The sequence below is a fragment of the Nicotiana attenuata genome, unplaced genomic scaffold, assembly GCF_001879085.1.
Source record: "Nicotiana attenuata strain UT unplaced genomic scaffold, NIATTr2, whole genome shotgun sequence".
Taxonomy (NCBI): Eukaryota; Viridiplantae; Streptophyta; class Magnoliopsida; order Solanales; family Solanaceae; genus Nicotiana; species Nicotiana attenuata.
Window position 1 is genome coordinate 299,351 of NW_017671216.1, and position 14,112 is coordinate 313,462.

General features: G+C 38.6%; 1 protein-coding gene across 1 annotated transcript; it reads left to right on the plus strand.

Annotated features, from left to right (window-relative positions):
• Positions 1–1,106: 1,106 nt before the first annotated feature.
• On the plus strand, positions 1,107–3,665 carry LOC109206755 (ras-related protein RABA5b-like). The gene is made up of 2 exons (XM_019369612.1): positions 1,107–1,564; positions 3,114–3,665. The coding sequence occupies exons 1-2, from the start codon at positions 1,234–1,236 to the stop codon at positions 3,422–3,424; spliced, it is 642 nt and encodes a 213-aa protein (XP_019225157.1). The 5' UTR covers positions 1,107–1,233; the 3' UTR covers positions 3,425–3,665.
• Positions 3,666–14,112: the final 10,447 nt, after the last annotated feature.

Consider the following 14,112-nt stretch of genomic DNA (forward strand, 5'->3'; position numbering starts at 1 on the left):
TTAGACATGAAAAAAATATCTAAACATCAATCCCAAGGTTAGAGTAATTCAAGAATTTATAACATTTTTAGAAACCCTATACAACTTATCTGAGCTAATTATATAATTCAACTCCGTCTGACTTGCTTAACAAAGGTTAGTTTTAATATCAAAGTACTATTTGAATATCCAATCCAATCCAAATATTTACAGTAATTGGAAGAGTACTGCAAATGTTTTATGAACAATAGTTTTGGAAAACCGTACAATAACACACGGAACAATGCTATAACTCAATCAAATCCACACTTATTTCACTCTTTAGATAAATGTGCGCAAAATTATCGAAATGTTATTTTATCTCATTTTATATGATGCTATTATTATTTGATTATATATTATACTTCCTGTGTAATTCTACATATGTAAATTACTTTTTCAAAACTAAGAAATTAATGGCTAATTTCATTAGACGCCCTAATTCTGATCTGGAAAAAAAACTTATACACGCTAGATATGTGTGTATTCCTAATAAATTAAAATATGAAGCGTGTCTTATATATGCACGTTAGTCATAGGTAATTATTATGCACTCTCACCTTAGTACGTCTTCTAATAATGATGATAAATTTATGCAATTTAAGGTAAACACCGACTAAACTCCGTCAATTATTTAGTGTAGATATGAATCCGTGACTTGTGACTTGTGACTTGTGAGCAGCGACCAGACACGGGTTCCCCTTAATCCACCGTCATTTGCGCAGTGTATCACTGCTTAACTTCACTCATCTGCCCAACTCCACGCGTTTCAAATCCCACCACTTTTCTTCCACTGTACTTTTATTTTGTCTTCTGCTCTCTCCGTTCCAATTTATGTAAATTTATTTGACTGGGCACGGAGTTTAAGAAAAAATAAAATTTTTTGAAATTTATGGTCATAAACAAGTCAAAAAGGGGCCAAAGTATTTATGTGGTTATAAAAGCTTCTCTGTAGAATTATAAATTTAAGCTAAATTATTACCAAATTTAGAAAGGAATATTTTTTTGAAACGGAGGAGTAATTTCCTTTTACATTCCTTCTTAGGTCAATCCATAGTGCCATAACCCTCCTTTATAATATAGGCCCTTTATTTATGCCACATCTCTCACTATAATACTTCTTGACATTTCACGCTAGTACCTCCTAGTATAAGTTAAGTACTCCCCACTCTAGTCCTATCATTAACGTGCATCACTAGTGTTCCAACAGACAAAATGGCGGAAGAAGAAGTAGGAGAAGAGTACCTTTTCAAGATTGTGGTTATAGGGGACTCTGCTGTTGGCAAATCCAACTTGCTGTCGCGTTTTGCCCGTGATGAGTTTGACCACAACTCTAAGGCCACCATTGGAGTTGAGTTCCAAACCCAAGTAGTGGAAATTGATGGCAAGGAAATTAAGGCCCAAGTTTGGGACACAGCTGGTCAAGAACGTTTTCGGGCAGTCACTTCTGCTTATTATAGAGGTGCTGTTGGGGCTCTCATTGTTTATGATATTAGCAGAAAGACCACTTTTGAGAATATCAAATGTTGGCTTGATGAACTCAACAGTAAGCCCCCTTTTCCTTGGATTTTATTTGGCAAGCATCTAAAGTTGCGGATTTCTTTTTGGACTTGGATTTGCAATGATTTTGTTTTGATCTGGATCCATTGTTTTGATTTATTAGCTGGAATAGTTGATACTGTGCATTTTATTCCCTTTTTGGTAAATGCTGATTTGTTCATTTTGACATCAATTAACTTGTGTTGTGCCTACTTCTCATCAATTTTTGGGTGTACTTCATCTTTATTGATGTTATAAGTTGCGATTCGATGCTGCAAATGTGGTTTAAATTAGCAACTACATTTACTTGGGAACAACTAATGGAATTCCCCAGTTACCAGAAAAAGGGTATTGTCTCTGGAAAAATGCACTCTTGATTTACTAAATTGTTTACTCAACAGTTTACACATGGAAATAGAAAACTAATGATGTCTGATTCTGGGTGTAGCAGTTGTTTGTTTACTATTGCATAAGGTTCATATCTATAAGCTAGCTGTAAGAGTATCAATTCTGCTGGATTATTTTTTTTTTTTCAAAAAGTACCAATTTTGCTGATAATTTTACTCCTGCGCATTTTATGTGTATGAGCATGTGTTACTTTGTTTCTAAACCTGTTTGAAGCTCGTCATGTTGCAAGTTTCATTTTGTGTGTTCTGTTTCAAAGTGAGCTGTCATCAAGATTGGTGACGGTAAAAGCACTTTTGACTACATTGTATCAAGGCAAATTATTTGTCTACATATGATTGTGAAAAATGTAATAACCGGCCAGCTATGGACTGCTATATAGATTATTTACTGGTACAGCTATTGTGAGTAGCCTGTTAGATTTGAGAATAACTATAAGACGTACATACAATTTTTGGATTATGGTGAATGAAGAGTCACATCCCAGTCTTCCTTGTATGAAGTCCAACCTGTGCTTACTTATGTGTCAAGAGAAGAAACCTAAATATGTGTTTGAATTTCGGCATAGTTGAGGCATTAAGGATCATTGCTTTGAAATCACGTCATTTTCTAGCTCATCTTCCACTTGCAGTTGTGCAACCAAGATAGTTCTGCTGGAAGTCTTGGACTTGTCTGATTTTCATACAGTCGACCCCAACTAGCTGGAATTGAGGAGTTGTTGTGTCTAAAATCTGAAACTCTAACATGTTATGAGCTAATTTTCAAAGAAATGCAGATTGAGATAGCCCATAGGTAGCATGACGAATATTTGATCTGTATGATTTGATTTCAGTTGTTCACCAGGCTTCACATAAGTAACCTAAAATTTCTGCATCATCCCACCATTAGACAATTTGTCTTATCCATTCGATAATCTGAATCTATGTGGATCTTCTCGAGCACTGCAGCTCTGCACATCCATTGTAGGATTCTACTAACAGGAACTGACAAGTTTTAATAAATTCTCTAGTATTCTTCCTGCTGATTCATAGATCAAATTTTATTTCTCTCAACTTAGAACCATTTTGGAGTTGTTTTACTTTCCCCCTTCTGTTATTTCAATATTCGTGTGAGTATATAGTTATTAACCTATTGCTTAAATGATAATGCAGCCCACTGTGATACAACAGTTGCAAGGATGCTTGTTGGAAACAAGTGTGATCTGGAGAACATCAGAGATGTGAGTATAGAGGAAGGAAAAAACCTTGCAGAAGAGGAAGGATTATTCTTTATTGAAACATCTGCTCTGGACTCTACTAATGTCAAAACAGCCTTTGAAATTGTCATCCGCGAGATATACAAAAATTTGAGCCGGAAAGTTCTCAATTCTGATTCATACAAGGCAGAATTATCAGTCAATCGGGTTAGCCTTGCCAATGGAACCGACATGTCAAAGCAAAACGCATCGTGCTGTTCCAGATAGTATTTTACGATTATTATTATGTGGATCTTTAGTCTCTTTACCTTTTTAGACACTTATCCTGCCCTGAATTTAAGCTGGGCAGTTTCTCAAGGGTGCATGTCGTGTTACGTTTAGTTCATTGCTGTGTTACTTGCAGTCTTGCAACTAAGGGGTGCAGTACGCAATAGCCCCAACAAGGTATAATTGTATCTTTACGAGGCAACAGAATAAATATTTGAGAAACGATTGAGTTTTGACAAAATTCGTAAAGTTCTTTTCCTTCATTGCAGACAATGACTTTACCACTGTCAAGCGTGTCGATTTAGCCCAAGACCAGTGTTTACCCGTAACACGATATAGTTGAATTTCTAACTGGTTTATAGACACGTGAATTAACTTGATCCGAGAAAATGATGTTTAGCAGAATGAAATAGTAATATTAGCATTTTTTTTATAAAAGTATTTTGTGTCCTTCAATGAGTACAAATTTCGTTGTTTATAGCCAAATTAGGGGAGATAGGAGCCGAATCAAGCTCCTTTATAAGGTGAATAAAGATCCCTCTTGTTAGCTGCATAATCGTTGAAAGTAAATGCTATGATTCTCTATAACGCCTGCTCCTTGAATGCTGCCCTCTTCAACTGGTATCTTGATTTTAAATTATTCTCTCTAGTCTTGGTATCTTCGGAGCTCATACAATACTAGTCACATGCTTTTATCCAGTATCTGCTATTTGCTCACTCATCTCTTACATGTCTTTACTGCCACGTGTTCACTTAATGAACATCCACCTGTCATTTGTAAATTTTACGCTTTACAGATAGTCCCCCTACTTTTCGGTGACTCAACTTGATGTGACCGGGAAGTAGATAAGACTTTTTTTCTTGGCAGGAAAGTTCTTGAACGATTTCTGACACTTGAAAAGACGCACGTCTCTTTGCATTTAACGAGCCGAACACGTGTTAACCTTCAATTCGACAAGTATTTTCGCCAGTTACCTAGGTAATGATGGCCTTGCATTGTGCCGCCTATAAACTTCTCCCTTTTTCACCACTTTCATCTTTAACTTTTACAAACTTTCTTCTCTGAGTCTTCCTAAAACTTTTCTGCAATTCCCATTTTCTCAGTAAAAACTTACAAATTCATACTTTCCATCACCATGTTTTGGCTATTTCATCTTTCGATTACACATGAACTTGCATCTGCGGTGACCCATCCAAAAAGAACAATCTAAAAAACCTGATGCCGGACCTCCCTCTACTAACACGATCATCCCTTCTCAGTTGTATTGCAAAAAGGATCTCCATGTTCAAAAGACACCTTCTGAACATGATAACGACAGAAACAGAGGTGTTGGTGAATATCCCTCTTCTATTCACCCAGCCAGTATTCCTGTTGTAAAAGAGGAATGTGACTGGAAAAACATTATGGTTTTAGCCCCGAGTAAAGTGGAGAGTATTACATTCAGCAGACCGGGGTACATTTACGTTTACACGTACCCTTTTACTTTAAGACATGGCAAGGAAATAGACTTAATCATCTTGGACTTTTGCCGGAACTACCGAGTTTGTTTAGCTCAAGTAGGACCAACATTATGACACTGTGGCTTGCCTTCGATTCCTGTGTTCCCGGACTCAGGAAAACCTTACTCTTGCTCATATGATCAACCTCTATGCCCCTAAATCGTGGAGGCGTGATCAAACTCAGCAAACGTGGTTACCATGCCATCGTTACTAGTGTTGATGACGATAACGTTCGTGGTTGGATGGAGAGGTTTGTTATTGTCGCTCTTGGGGATATTTTACCGCCGTCAGCATCTCCATTCCCGAATCTTGGAACTACACCCGTAAGCTTTCTTAATATCCTTCTTTTACCGTGTTAAAGGAATTTCCCCTCTTTACTAAACATTCTTTCTTTTTATTTCAGCCACCAGTTGGGTTCCTCCTGCAGTTAAGAATCTAACTCAATGGTTCAGAAAATTCTAGATACTTCCACACTGGATTCCCGTATGTGGAAGGAAATTTCAATCAGGTTCAACTAGAAAGGCAAGAACCATGGTGAGAAAAATCTTCCCCTTTCCTTTCTTAACTTTTATCACTATACAAGAGATAATTTTTGACTTCTTACAACAATATGTAGGTCTTCCGAAGGGATCTTCTGTCTGTCCCACCGTTGTGATTTCACATGACCCGAAAGTGGCACAACAACGAATTCAAGAAGCCCTTGACCGGAAGACGGCTCGTGACTGACAAAAGAACTTAGACATGGACCAGGTTCATCTTGTGAAACACAGTCATGATCGACCCAAACATGTGAGATGCACGTGAAGGAGATAAATCTAACTTATCAGAAGTAATATCTCCTGATCTGATCGAAAAGGTTGCATACTGGATAAGGAGAGAAAGACTCCTTACATGAAGAGAACACAGTTTAAGAAGAGGATAGTGTTAGAGTATGAGATCAACTAGAACTCTTTTACGATAGAATAGTAGAATCTGTATCCTAGTTAATCTCTAATTACTAACCCATTAAATATCAGTGTTGTTCTCTTTTACAGGTAATGCACATAAGCAGAAGTTAAACTTAAATTGAGAGCAAAAGAGCAAGGCGATTTTGCAAGCAATTTATGTGTGATTCAAGCGTGCAATCCTGAAGCTACTTGAACAAGATAGAAGAACCAGTTCCAAGTGTCTATCTTTTATTCTAGTTCAATTGTAGTAGGTGATTTTACATTGTACCTTTTAGCTTTTATAAAAGTAATTGTATTAGGTACCTAGAGTGTTCAAGTTAGAGTTAACTTGAAGTTGTCGCAACAGTTGAGGCTGTGTGCCACAATGGGATTAGAGTTAATCCTTAGGTTTACAAAGAATTTTGTAAATGTTGTTTTGGCTCAGTGATTTTAGTGGAAGTTTGGGAAAATCCTACTGAGTAGTAGGTCGTGGTTTTTTTTACCTTTTGAGCCAGGTGTTTTCCACGTAAAAATCTATGTGTTCTTTATTTTCTTTACTTTTTATTCCGCAAACAGTAGTAGTTGGAACACATAGAAGAACCAGGTCCTTCTATAGTTCAGTTAAGCGAAAATTGGGTGCCACACAAATCACCTCCCCCTCTTGTGTGGTATTGAATTATAAAACATCAATTGGTATCAGAGCAGGTTATCCTTGAAGAGGCTAACACCTTAGAAAAAGATCAAGATGAGTGCACCACCTGGAAACTGGGAAGGGCAATCCACTGCTAGGCCCCCGCTCTTTAATGGTCAGTACTATTCTTGGTGGAAGAAGAGGATGAGAGATCACATCATAGGAGAAGACTATGAACTCTGGGACATAGTCACTGATGGTCCCCTGGCTACTACAAAGAAGAATGCTGAAGGAGTGGACGTGCCAATGACAAGAGCTGACTGCACTGGTGAAGATTTGAAGAAATAGGAAAAGAATGCCAAGGCCAAGAAATGGCTTGTGTGTGGACTAGGTCCAGACGAGTACAGCAGGATTCAAAGCTGCACCACTGCTAAGGAGATATGGAACACTTTACAAGTGGCTCATGAAGGAACTCCTCAAGTAAAGAGATCAAGAGGAACACTACTATATTCTCAATATGAGAATTTCACCATAAAGGAAGGAGAAACTATCCAGGAGATGTACACAAGGTTCACAACCCTAACAAATGAACTTAAATCTCTTGGGAGAATTATCCTTGAAGAAGACAAGGTTTAGAAAATCTTGACAAGGGTCTTACCAGTAACTTGGGAAAGCAAAATCACTGCTATTCAGGAATCAAACAACATTGCTACTCTCAAGTTGGATGAACTAATTGGAAATCTCACTGCCTATGAACTGAGAAGGCAAACCATGAAAATGGATGCACCCAAGAAGGAAAGGAGTCTGGCTCTCAGAATAGCTGAAGGTGAAGATCTAGAAGATGATGAAGTGGCCATGATCACAAGGGATTTCAAAAAGTACCTGATGAGAGGAAAGGGTTCTTCAAGAGGTACGACCTTCAACAAACCAAGAACTCCTGAGAAACAGACCCACGAGGGTTGCTACAAATGTGGCAAGACTGATTTCATGATCAAGAACTATCCCCAGTGGGAAATTGAATGGAAGAAGGAAAGGGCTGAACGAAGGAACAGAAAGAAGGAACAGGTTAAACCCAGAAGGAACAAAGGATCAACCAAGGCTATGATTGCTGCTTGGGGAGAGACATCAGATGAAGATTTAGAAGATGAATCTGGAGATGAACAAACACTTATGGCCATCAAAGAATCAGATAATGAACTAGAGGCCCAAGTGAAGGGAAGTAGCCAAATATGGTACATGGATAGTGGCTGCTCAAAACATATGACTGGAAGCAAGAACCAGTTCCTTTCACTTGAGGACTTACAAGGAGGTAATGTCTCCTTTTGGAAATGGGAAGAAAGGTGAGATTATTGGGGTTGGAAAGGTAGGTAAGACAGACTCACATTCCATTGAGAATGTCTACTTGATAGATGGCTTGAAATATAGCCTAATAAGTGTAGCACAACTATGTGATAGAGGTAACCTTGTAGCATTTACCTCTACCAAATGCTTTGTGATTAATCTTATCACTGACAAGATTGTTTTGCAAGGAAAAAGAGTTAACTATATTTACATTGTAGATTTGTCCACTCTTTCTGAAAATGAACTCACTTGCTTGAGTGTGTTGAACAATGATCCCCTCCTGTGGCACAAAAGACTTGGTCATGCAAGTCTGAATCAACTCAACAAATTAGTCTCCAAGGACCAGGTGATAGGGTTACCTAACATCAAGTTCAAGGAAGACAAAGTTTGTAAGGCCTGTGCAAGGGGGAAGCAGGTAAGATCATCCTTTAAAAGCAAGAAAATGGTAAGCACAACCAGGACGATGGAACTGGTTCATATGGATCTCTGTGATCCAATGAGAACATTGAGCAGAGGTGGTAAGAAATATGTGATGGTACTTGTTGATGATTATTGTAGGTTTACCTGGGTACTATTTTTAACATATAAGGATGAAGCATTTGACATGTTTACTACCTTTGTTAGAAAAACTCAGAAACAACTAGGTAATCAAATTGCATCAATCGGTTCTGATCACGGAACTGAATTTGAAAATGCTAAGTTTGCTGAATTTTGCGATGAGCATGGTATAGATCATAATTTTTCTGCCCCTAGGACTCCTTAACAAAATGGAGTAGTTGAAAGAAAGAATAGGACTCTTGAAGATATGGCTAGGACTATGCTTCTTTCTAGTAAACTGCCCCATAACTTCTGGGCAGAGGCTGTAAATATTGCATGTTATATCATTAATAGATGCATGACTAGACCTCTTGTAGAGAAGACTCCCTATGAGTTACTTAAAGGGAGAAAACCAAATATATCCCATCTGACGGCATTTGGATGCAAGTGCTTTGTGCACAATAATGGAAAGGACTCCCTAGGTAAGTTTGATCCCAGAAGTGATGAGGGAGTATTATTGGTATATTCTTCACATAGCAAGGCTTATAAAGTGTTCAATACAAGAACTTTGTGTGTAGAAGAAAGTGTGCATGTAGTTTTTGATGAAACTAACATTCTTTCTGAGAGACAGGAACATGAAGATGAAGCTATTGGGCTGGTAAAAGATTTGAGTGAAGTCTCAGCTCAAGCTAAAGTTGCACCAAAAGAAGGAACAGGTGATGGAACAGGTTCTTCCATCAAGGGCAACATGACAGGGGGAACTAAACAAAGAGGAACTGAAACCAATCCCCTAAAGGAACCTGTTCATGATCCTGTTCCTCAGCAACAGAACATGGGAGAAACATCAAGCATAAATCAGTTGGTTGTGAAACCTCACAGGTATCAAAGTTCTCATCCCATTGAGAACATAATCACTGATCCAACCTCTGGAGTTAAAACTAGATCACAATTAAAGAATCTGTGTGCTTTTGATGCTTTCCTATCTCTTATTGAACCTAAAAATGTTGTTGAGGCTTTGCAGGATGCAGATTGGGTAAATACAATGCAAGATGAACTCAATCAGTTTGAGAGAAGTCAAGTTTGGCACCTAGTTCCAAGACCCAAGGACAGATCAGTAATTGGCACTAAATGGGTCTTCAGAAACAAGCTTGATGAAGATGGAACAGTTATAAGGAACAAGGCAAGACTGATGGTCCAGGGTTATAGCCAAGAGGAGGGTATAGACTATGATGAGACCTTTGCTCCTGTTGCAAGACTAGAGGCAATAAGACTCCTCATAGCCTTTGCAGCACACATGGAATTCACTCTTCATCAGATGAATGTCAAAAGTGCCTTCCTGAATGGCTATCTAAAATAAGAAGTGTTTGTTAAACAACCTCCAGGGTTTGAGAGCAAGGAATGTCCTGAACATGTGTACAAATTAGACAAGGCTCTCTATGGACTCAAGCAGGCTCCTAGAGCATGGTATGAACGATTGTCCAAATTCCTGCTTGAACATGGCTACAAAAGAGGTAAAATTGGCAATACTCTATTCCTGAGGGAAAAAGGTAAGGATCTTCTTGTGGTACAAATATATGTTGATGACATAATTTTTGGGGCAACCACTGACAAACTAAGTAAAGATTTTGCCAAATTAATGGGGAGTGAGTTTGAAATGAGTATGATGGGTGAGCTTAACTTTTTCTTAGGCTTACAGATCAAACAAAACCCAAATGGAACCATGATCCATCAGCAGAAATATATATAAAAGAGTTGATCAAAAAGTTTCAATGGATGAATCAAAGGAAAGAGACACCCCCACTGCAACTGCCACTAAATTAGACATAGATGAACCTGGTTCATCTGTTGATCAGAAGTTGTATAGGGGTATGATTGGTTCACTTTTGTATCTTACTGCCAGCAGACCTGACATAGTTTTTAGTGTAGGGCTTTGTGCTCGTTTTCAGGCTAATCCAAAGGAATCTCACTTGACTGTTGTCAAAAGGATACTGAGATATTTGAAAGGCACTACTGATCTGTGTCTTTGGTACCCTAAAGGTAGTAATTTCAATCTAGTAGGGTATGCTGATGCTGATTATGCAGGTTTCCTTGTGGATAGGAACAGCACCTCAGGTATGGCTCATTTTCTTGGTTCATGTCTTGTATCATGGGCCACTAAAAAGCAAAATTCAGTGGCCTTATCCACTGCTGAGGCTGAATATGTTGTTGCTGCCTCTTGTTGTGCTCAACTGCTATGGATCAAACAACAGCTGATAGATTTTGGCATTGAAGTTGGTTGCATTCCTATCTTCTGTGATAACACTAGTGCTATAAGAATGACAAAGAACCCTGTTCATCATAAGAGGACTAAGCACATAGATGTTAGACACCACTTCTTAAGAGATAACTATGAGAAAGGATTGATTACCATAGAGTTTTGTGCTACTGATAAACAAATTGCTGACATCTTTACCAAAGCACTGAGTAGAGAAAACTTTGAAAGGAACAAGTTGGAATTAGGGATGATTAAAATCACCTCATCGGACCAGCTCAGAATGCACAATGAAAAAAAAAAATTTTTTTTGCTAGGAAATCTGAACTTGTGTAAATATCTAGATTAATTTTTACTCAGCTCCATACTGTAATTAGTATACTCCTGTGACATGTGCTAATATGACTCACTGATCTCTTACAAAATTTTCTCTATTATGGTAAATTGAGGCATGGTCAAGAGAATTCTAAATGAAGAACCTGGTTCATCAGTATTGGTTCATCTGAATGCTAAGGTATGTTTTCTATACTCTGCACAATTAAAAATATAATATTTAAATCATGAGCAGAAGTCTTACAATTTTTCAAACTCCTTAGAAAATTTTATCCGTTTGTTTTGAACTAGTTCCGTCCGCATTAGAACTCTAAACCACAAAATTTGCCTAAAATCGAGGGAAGCTTAACCATTCATTCAAACCTGAAATTTCAGGTTGATTAGACCTCTAGTTGACCACTGCTAAAGCTGTCGTTATACATTAAATGTGTATTTCTCTTTAAATACGCATCATTATCTCCTGCCATCTTCATAATACTAAACCGTCAAAAACCCCTTTTCACTTTCAATTGCTTTCCTCTCCAAAGTTCAAACTCACCAATTCTCTCAAGAAATCAGCGATAATGACAAACCCACAAGACAACCATGGTACTCCTCCATAGCCCACTCCCTCTGATTCTACTACCCCTCCTCCACCTAGCACAACTCCCAAACCCAGGCTGAGAAAGGTAAAAATGCGTGTTCGAAAAACAGTAGCTTCTGGGGCTCTTTCAAAGAAATTAAATGAGAAATTAAAGGCAAGACAGGTCCAAGACTCTGAGTCTAACTCTGATTCTGAGTCGTACAAGTCTGCTAGTGAGGGGGAAGGACCTAGGTCATCTGACTCTGAGAAGGCTCAAGAATCCCATTCTAAGGTAAGTTCTTCTTTCACTGAGAATTTAGAAACTAGGTTTGTTCTGGTTGGGCCTATCAGGGATGTGGAATTACCTGAGGTAAGAAGGAGTGGAGGTAAAAAGAAATCTGAAAAAGAAAAAGAGAGAGAGGGTGACTGTGGTGAAGAGAGGGGAAAAGGGAAAGGAGTGGTTGATCATTCACCCACTGCTGATTTGTCTGTACCTGCTATTTGTAGGGTGGTACAAGAAAATATTGAAGAAAGTGGCAAGAAGTTAGGGGGAAGTGGTTCTGGTGAAGCTGCTGAAGGGTTAGTTAATCTAAGTTCACATGGAGATGAACCTGGTTCATCAGTTGAAGAGACCCTAGCAGACCTTTTGAAAAAGGTAGGTGCCAGTTACGATCCAAAGAAAAGGAGAACATCCACACCAAAAGCCCCCAGTGCTCCTAAACCTTCCAAGAAAAGAAAGGCTTCCTCCCCAACACCTACTGAAACTCTTTTGCCAAAGGGAAGAGCCACAAGAAGCAGGGTGAAACAGAGTGAGTTTGATCTATAAAAGGCCTTAGCTGAAAGTAAGAAGAAAAGGATGGATAAAGGAAAAGGGAAGGTTGCAGAGTCCTCAGAAGCTGTTGAAGTTGAGGAGATGGAACAGGTCCATCAGGAGAAAGTTACAACAGTGGAGGTTCAGACCCCCAAGCCCAAAAAGCCCAAGAAGTCTTCCTCTGTATCTGAGGCCGCTGAACCTTCATTAGCCAAGAGGACAAGGTCTGTAGTGAAATTTAAACAAGTTCGAATTTCTGAAGATAAGGAATGGAGTGGTGAAGAAGAAGATGATGAGTCTGATGATGAACAAGACAAGCTTACCATGTTTGGCAAAAGAAAAATTTTGAAGGGAAGATTGCTGAAAGATTTGATGGAACCAGGAATGGTTCGTTTGGTTGACACGTTGGCTGTTCAGGGCTGGAAGGACATGGTCCTTTAGATGGATGGGAGATTGGCCAGAAATGAAATTATTGAATTCATGGCAAATGCTGAAGTCAAAGAGGGCAGGGTTACTAGCAAAGTCAAAGGAGTTTAAGTGACATTTGATGCAGAGAAACTGGGAGAAATTCTAGACATCCCTGCTGAGGGATATGATGATTACACCAGACAGAGATGGCCAAGTATGGATTCTCTTCCATCTGCCCTTACAATCACTAGGAACTTCTGTGATGTTAAAGGAGTGAATGAGGCCAAGTTTGTGCACAAGAGTGAAATGAAGCCACAACACAAAGTCCTTTTTGAGTTTGTCAACAAGTGCCTACTGCCAAGGCAGGAGAGAAGGCATATTGCAAATTATATGGACTTAGTTCTAATGGAGTGCCTTGAAAGTGGAAAGCAAATCAATTGGCCTGCATTCATCATCAAGCTACTGGACAGGATCATAAATGGCACCAAGGCTCATGCTACCCCATATGGCTTTATTCTGACTACAGTTCTGGATAGGTGCAATGTGCCTCTGAAGATATGGGAAATGGCCTCAAGCAAGGACTACTTTGGCATTAACACTCTTCTTGCTTGTGACTACTTAGTCGAAGCCATCCCAAATGAACTTGGTTCATCCAAGAAGACTCCTATCAACAGTAAAGTCAGGGCTCTTGTTCAGGAAAGTGAAGCCAAGGATGCTAAGATAGCTAGGCTAAAGGCTCGTGGGTTGGCTGAGGTCAGGTCTACATGAGGGCAGGGGTCCATCTCATTTATGTCCTTCCATCTAACACCCGTTTAACTTGTGGACCTATTTTTAAAAGTTTTATAAATATAGATACACCTTCAGAACTTCTCTTTTTCTCTTCCTTCCTCCTTCTGAAAAACTATGATCACACAACAAAAATATAAAAAGTATGAGATATATTGGGTTTTGTTGAGTTTGTCAAGTACTTGTCGAAGAAGGCAAAGTGGGTCTACTGATTTTCGAAGGTTTGAACTTAACTTATTATTGAGAATTGTTGGGATTGGTATTAGAAGGTTGAATATCAAACTTGGGGTGATTTTAAGTTTATGTGGAGCAATTTGTATCAATTTTGAAGCAAAAATGTGTTGGTGAAATTTTCACACACACAACTAAATGTGCCCAATTTATTTAAACAGCGTCAAAACTTAAATAGTGGCACATTAATCATAATCATCGTATTTGTGCTAGGGTTGTTCAAAATCAAACCTTAACCATAACCGAACCGCAAAAACTGCTTATTGGCTTATTGGTATGGGGTTATCAGGGTAATGATTGTTCAATGGATTGAAATTTTATAATTAACGACTTAACGGTTTGGGAACGGATTACTCAATTTTCTTATTGGA

Bases quoted from the DNA above. Each gene is read 5' to 3' on its own strand.
- LOC109206755 (XM_019369612.1), top strand. From the start codon at position 1,234: ATGGCGGAAGAAGAAGTAGGAGAAGAGTACCTTTTCAAGATTGTGGTT. The intron at 1,565-3,113 runs GTAAGCCCCCTT...ATGATAATGCAG, and splicing joins TTGGCTTGATGAACTCAACA to CCCACTGTGATACAACAGTT.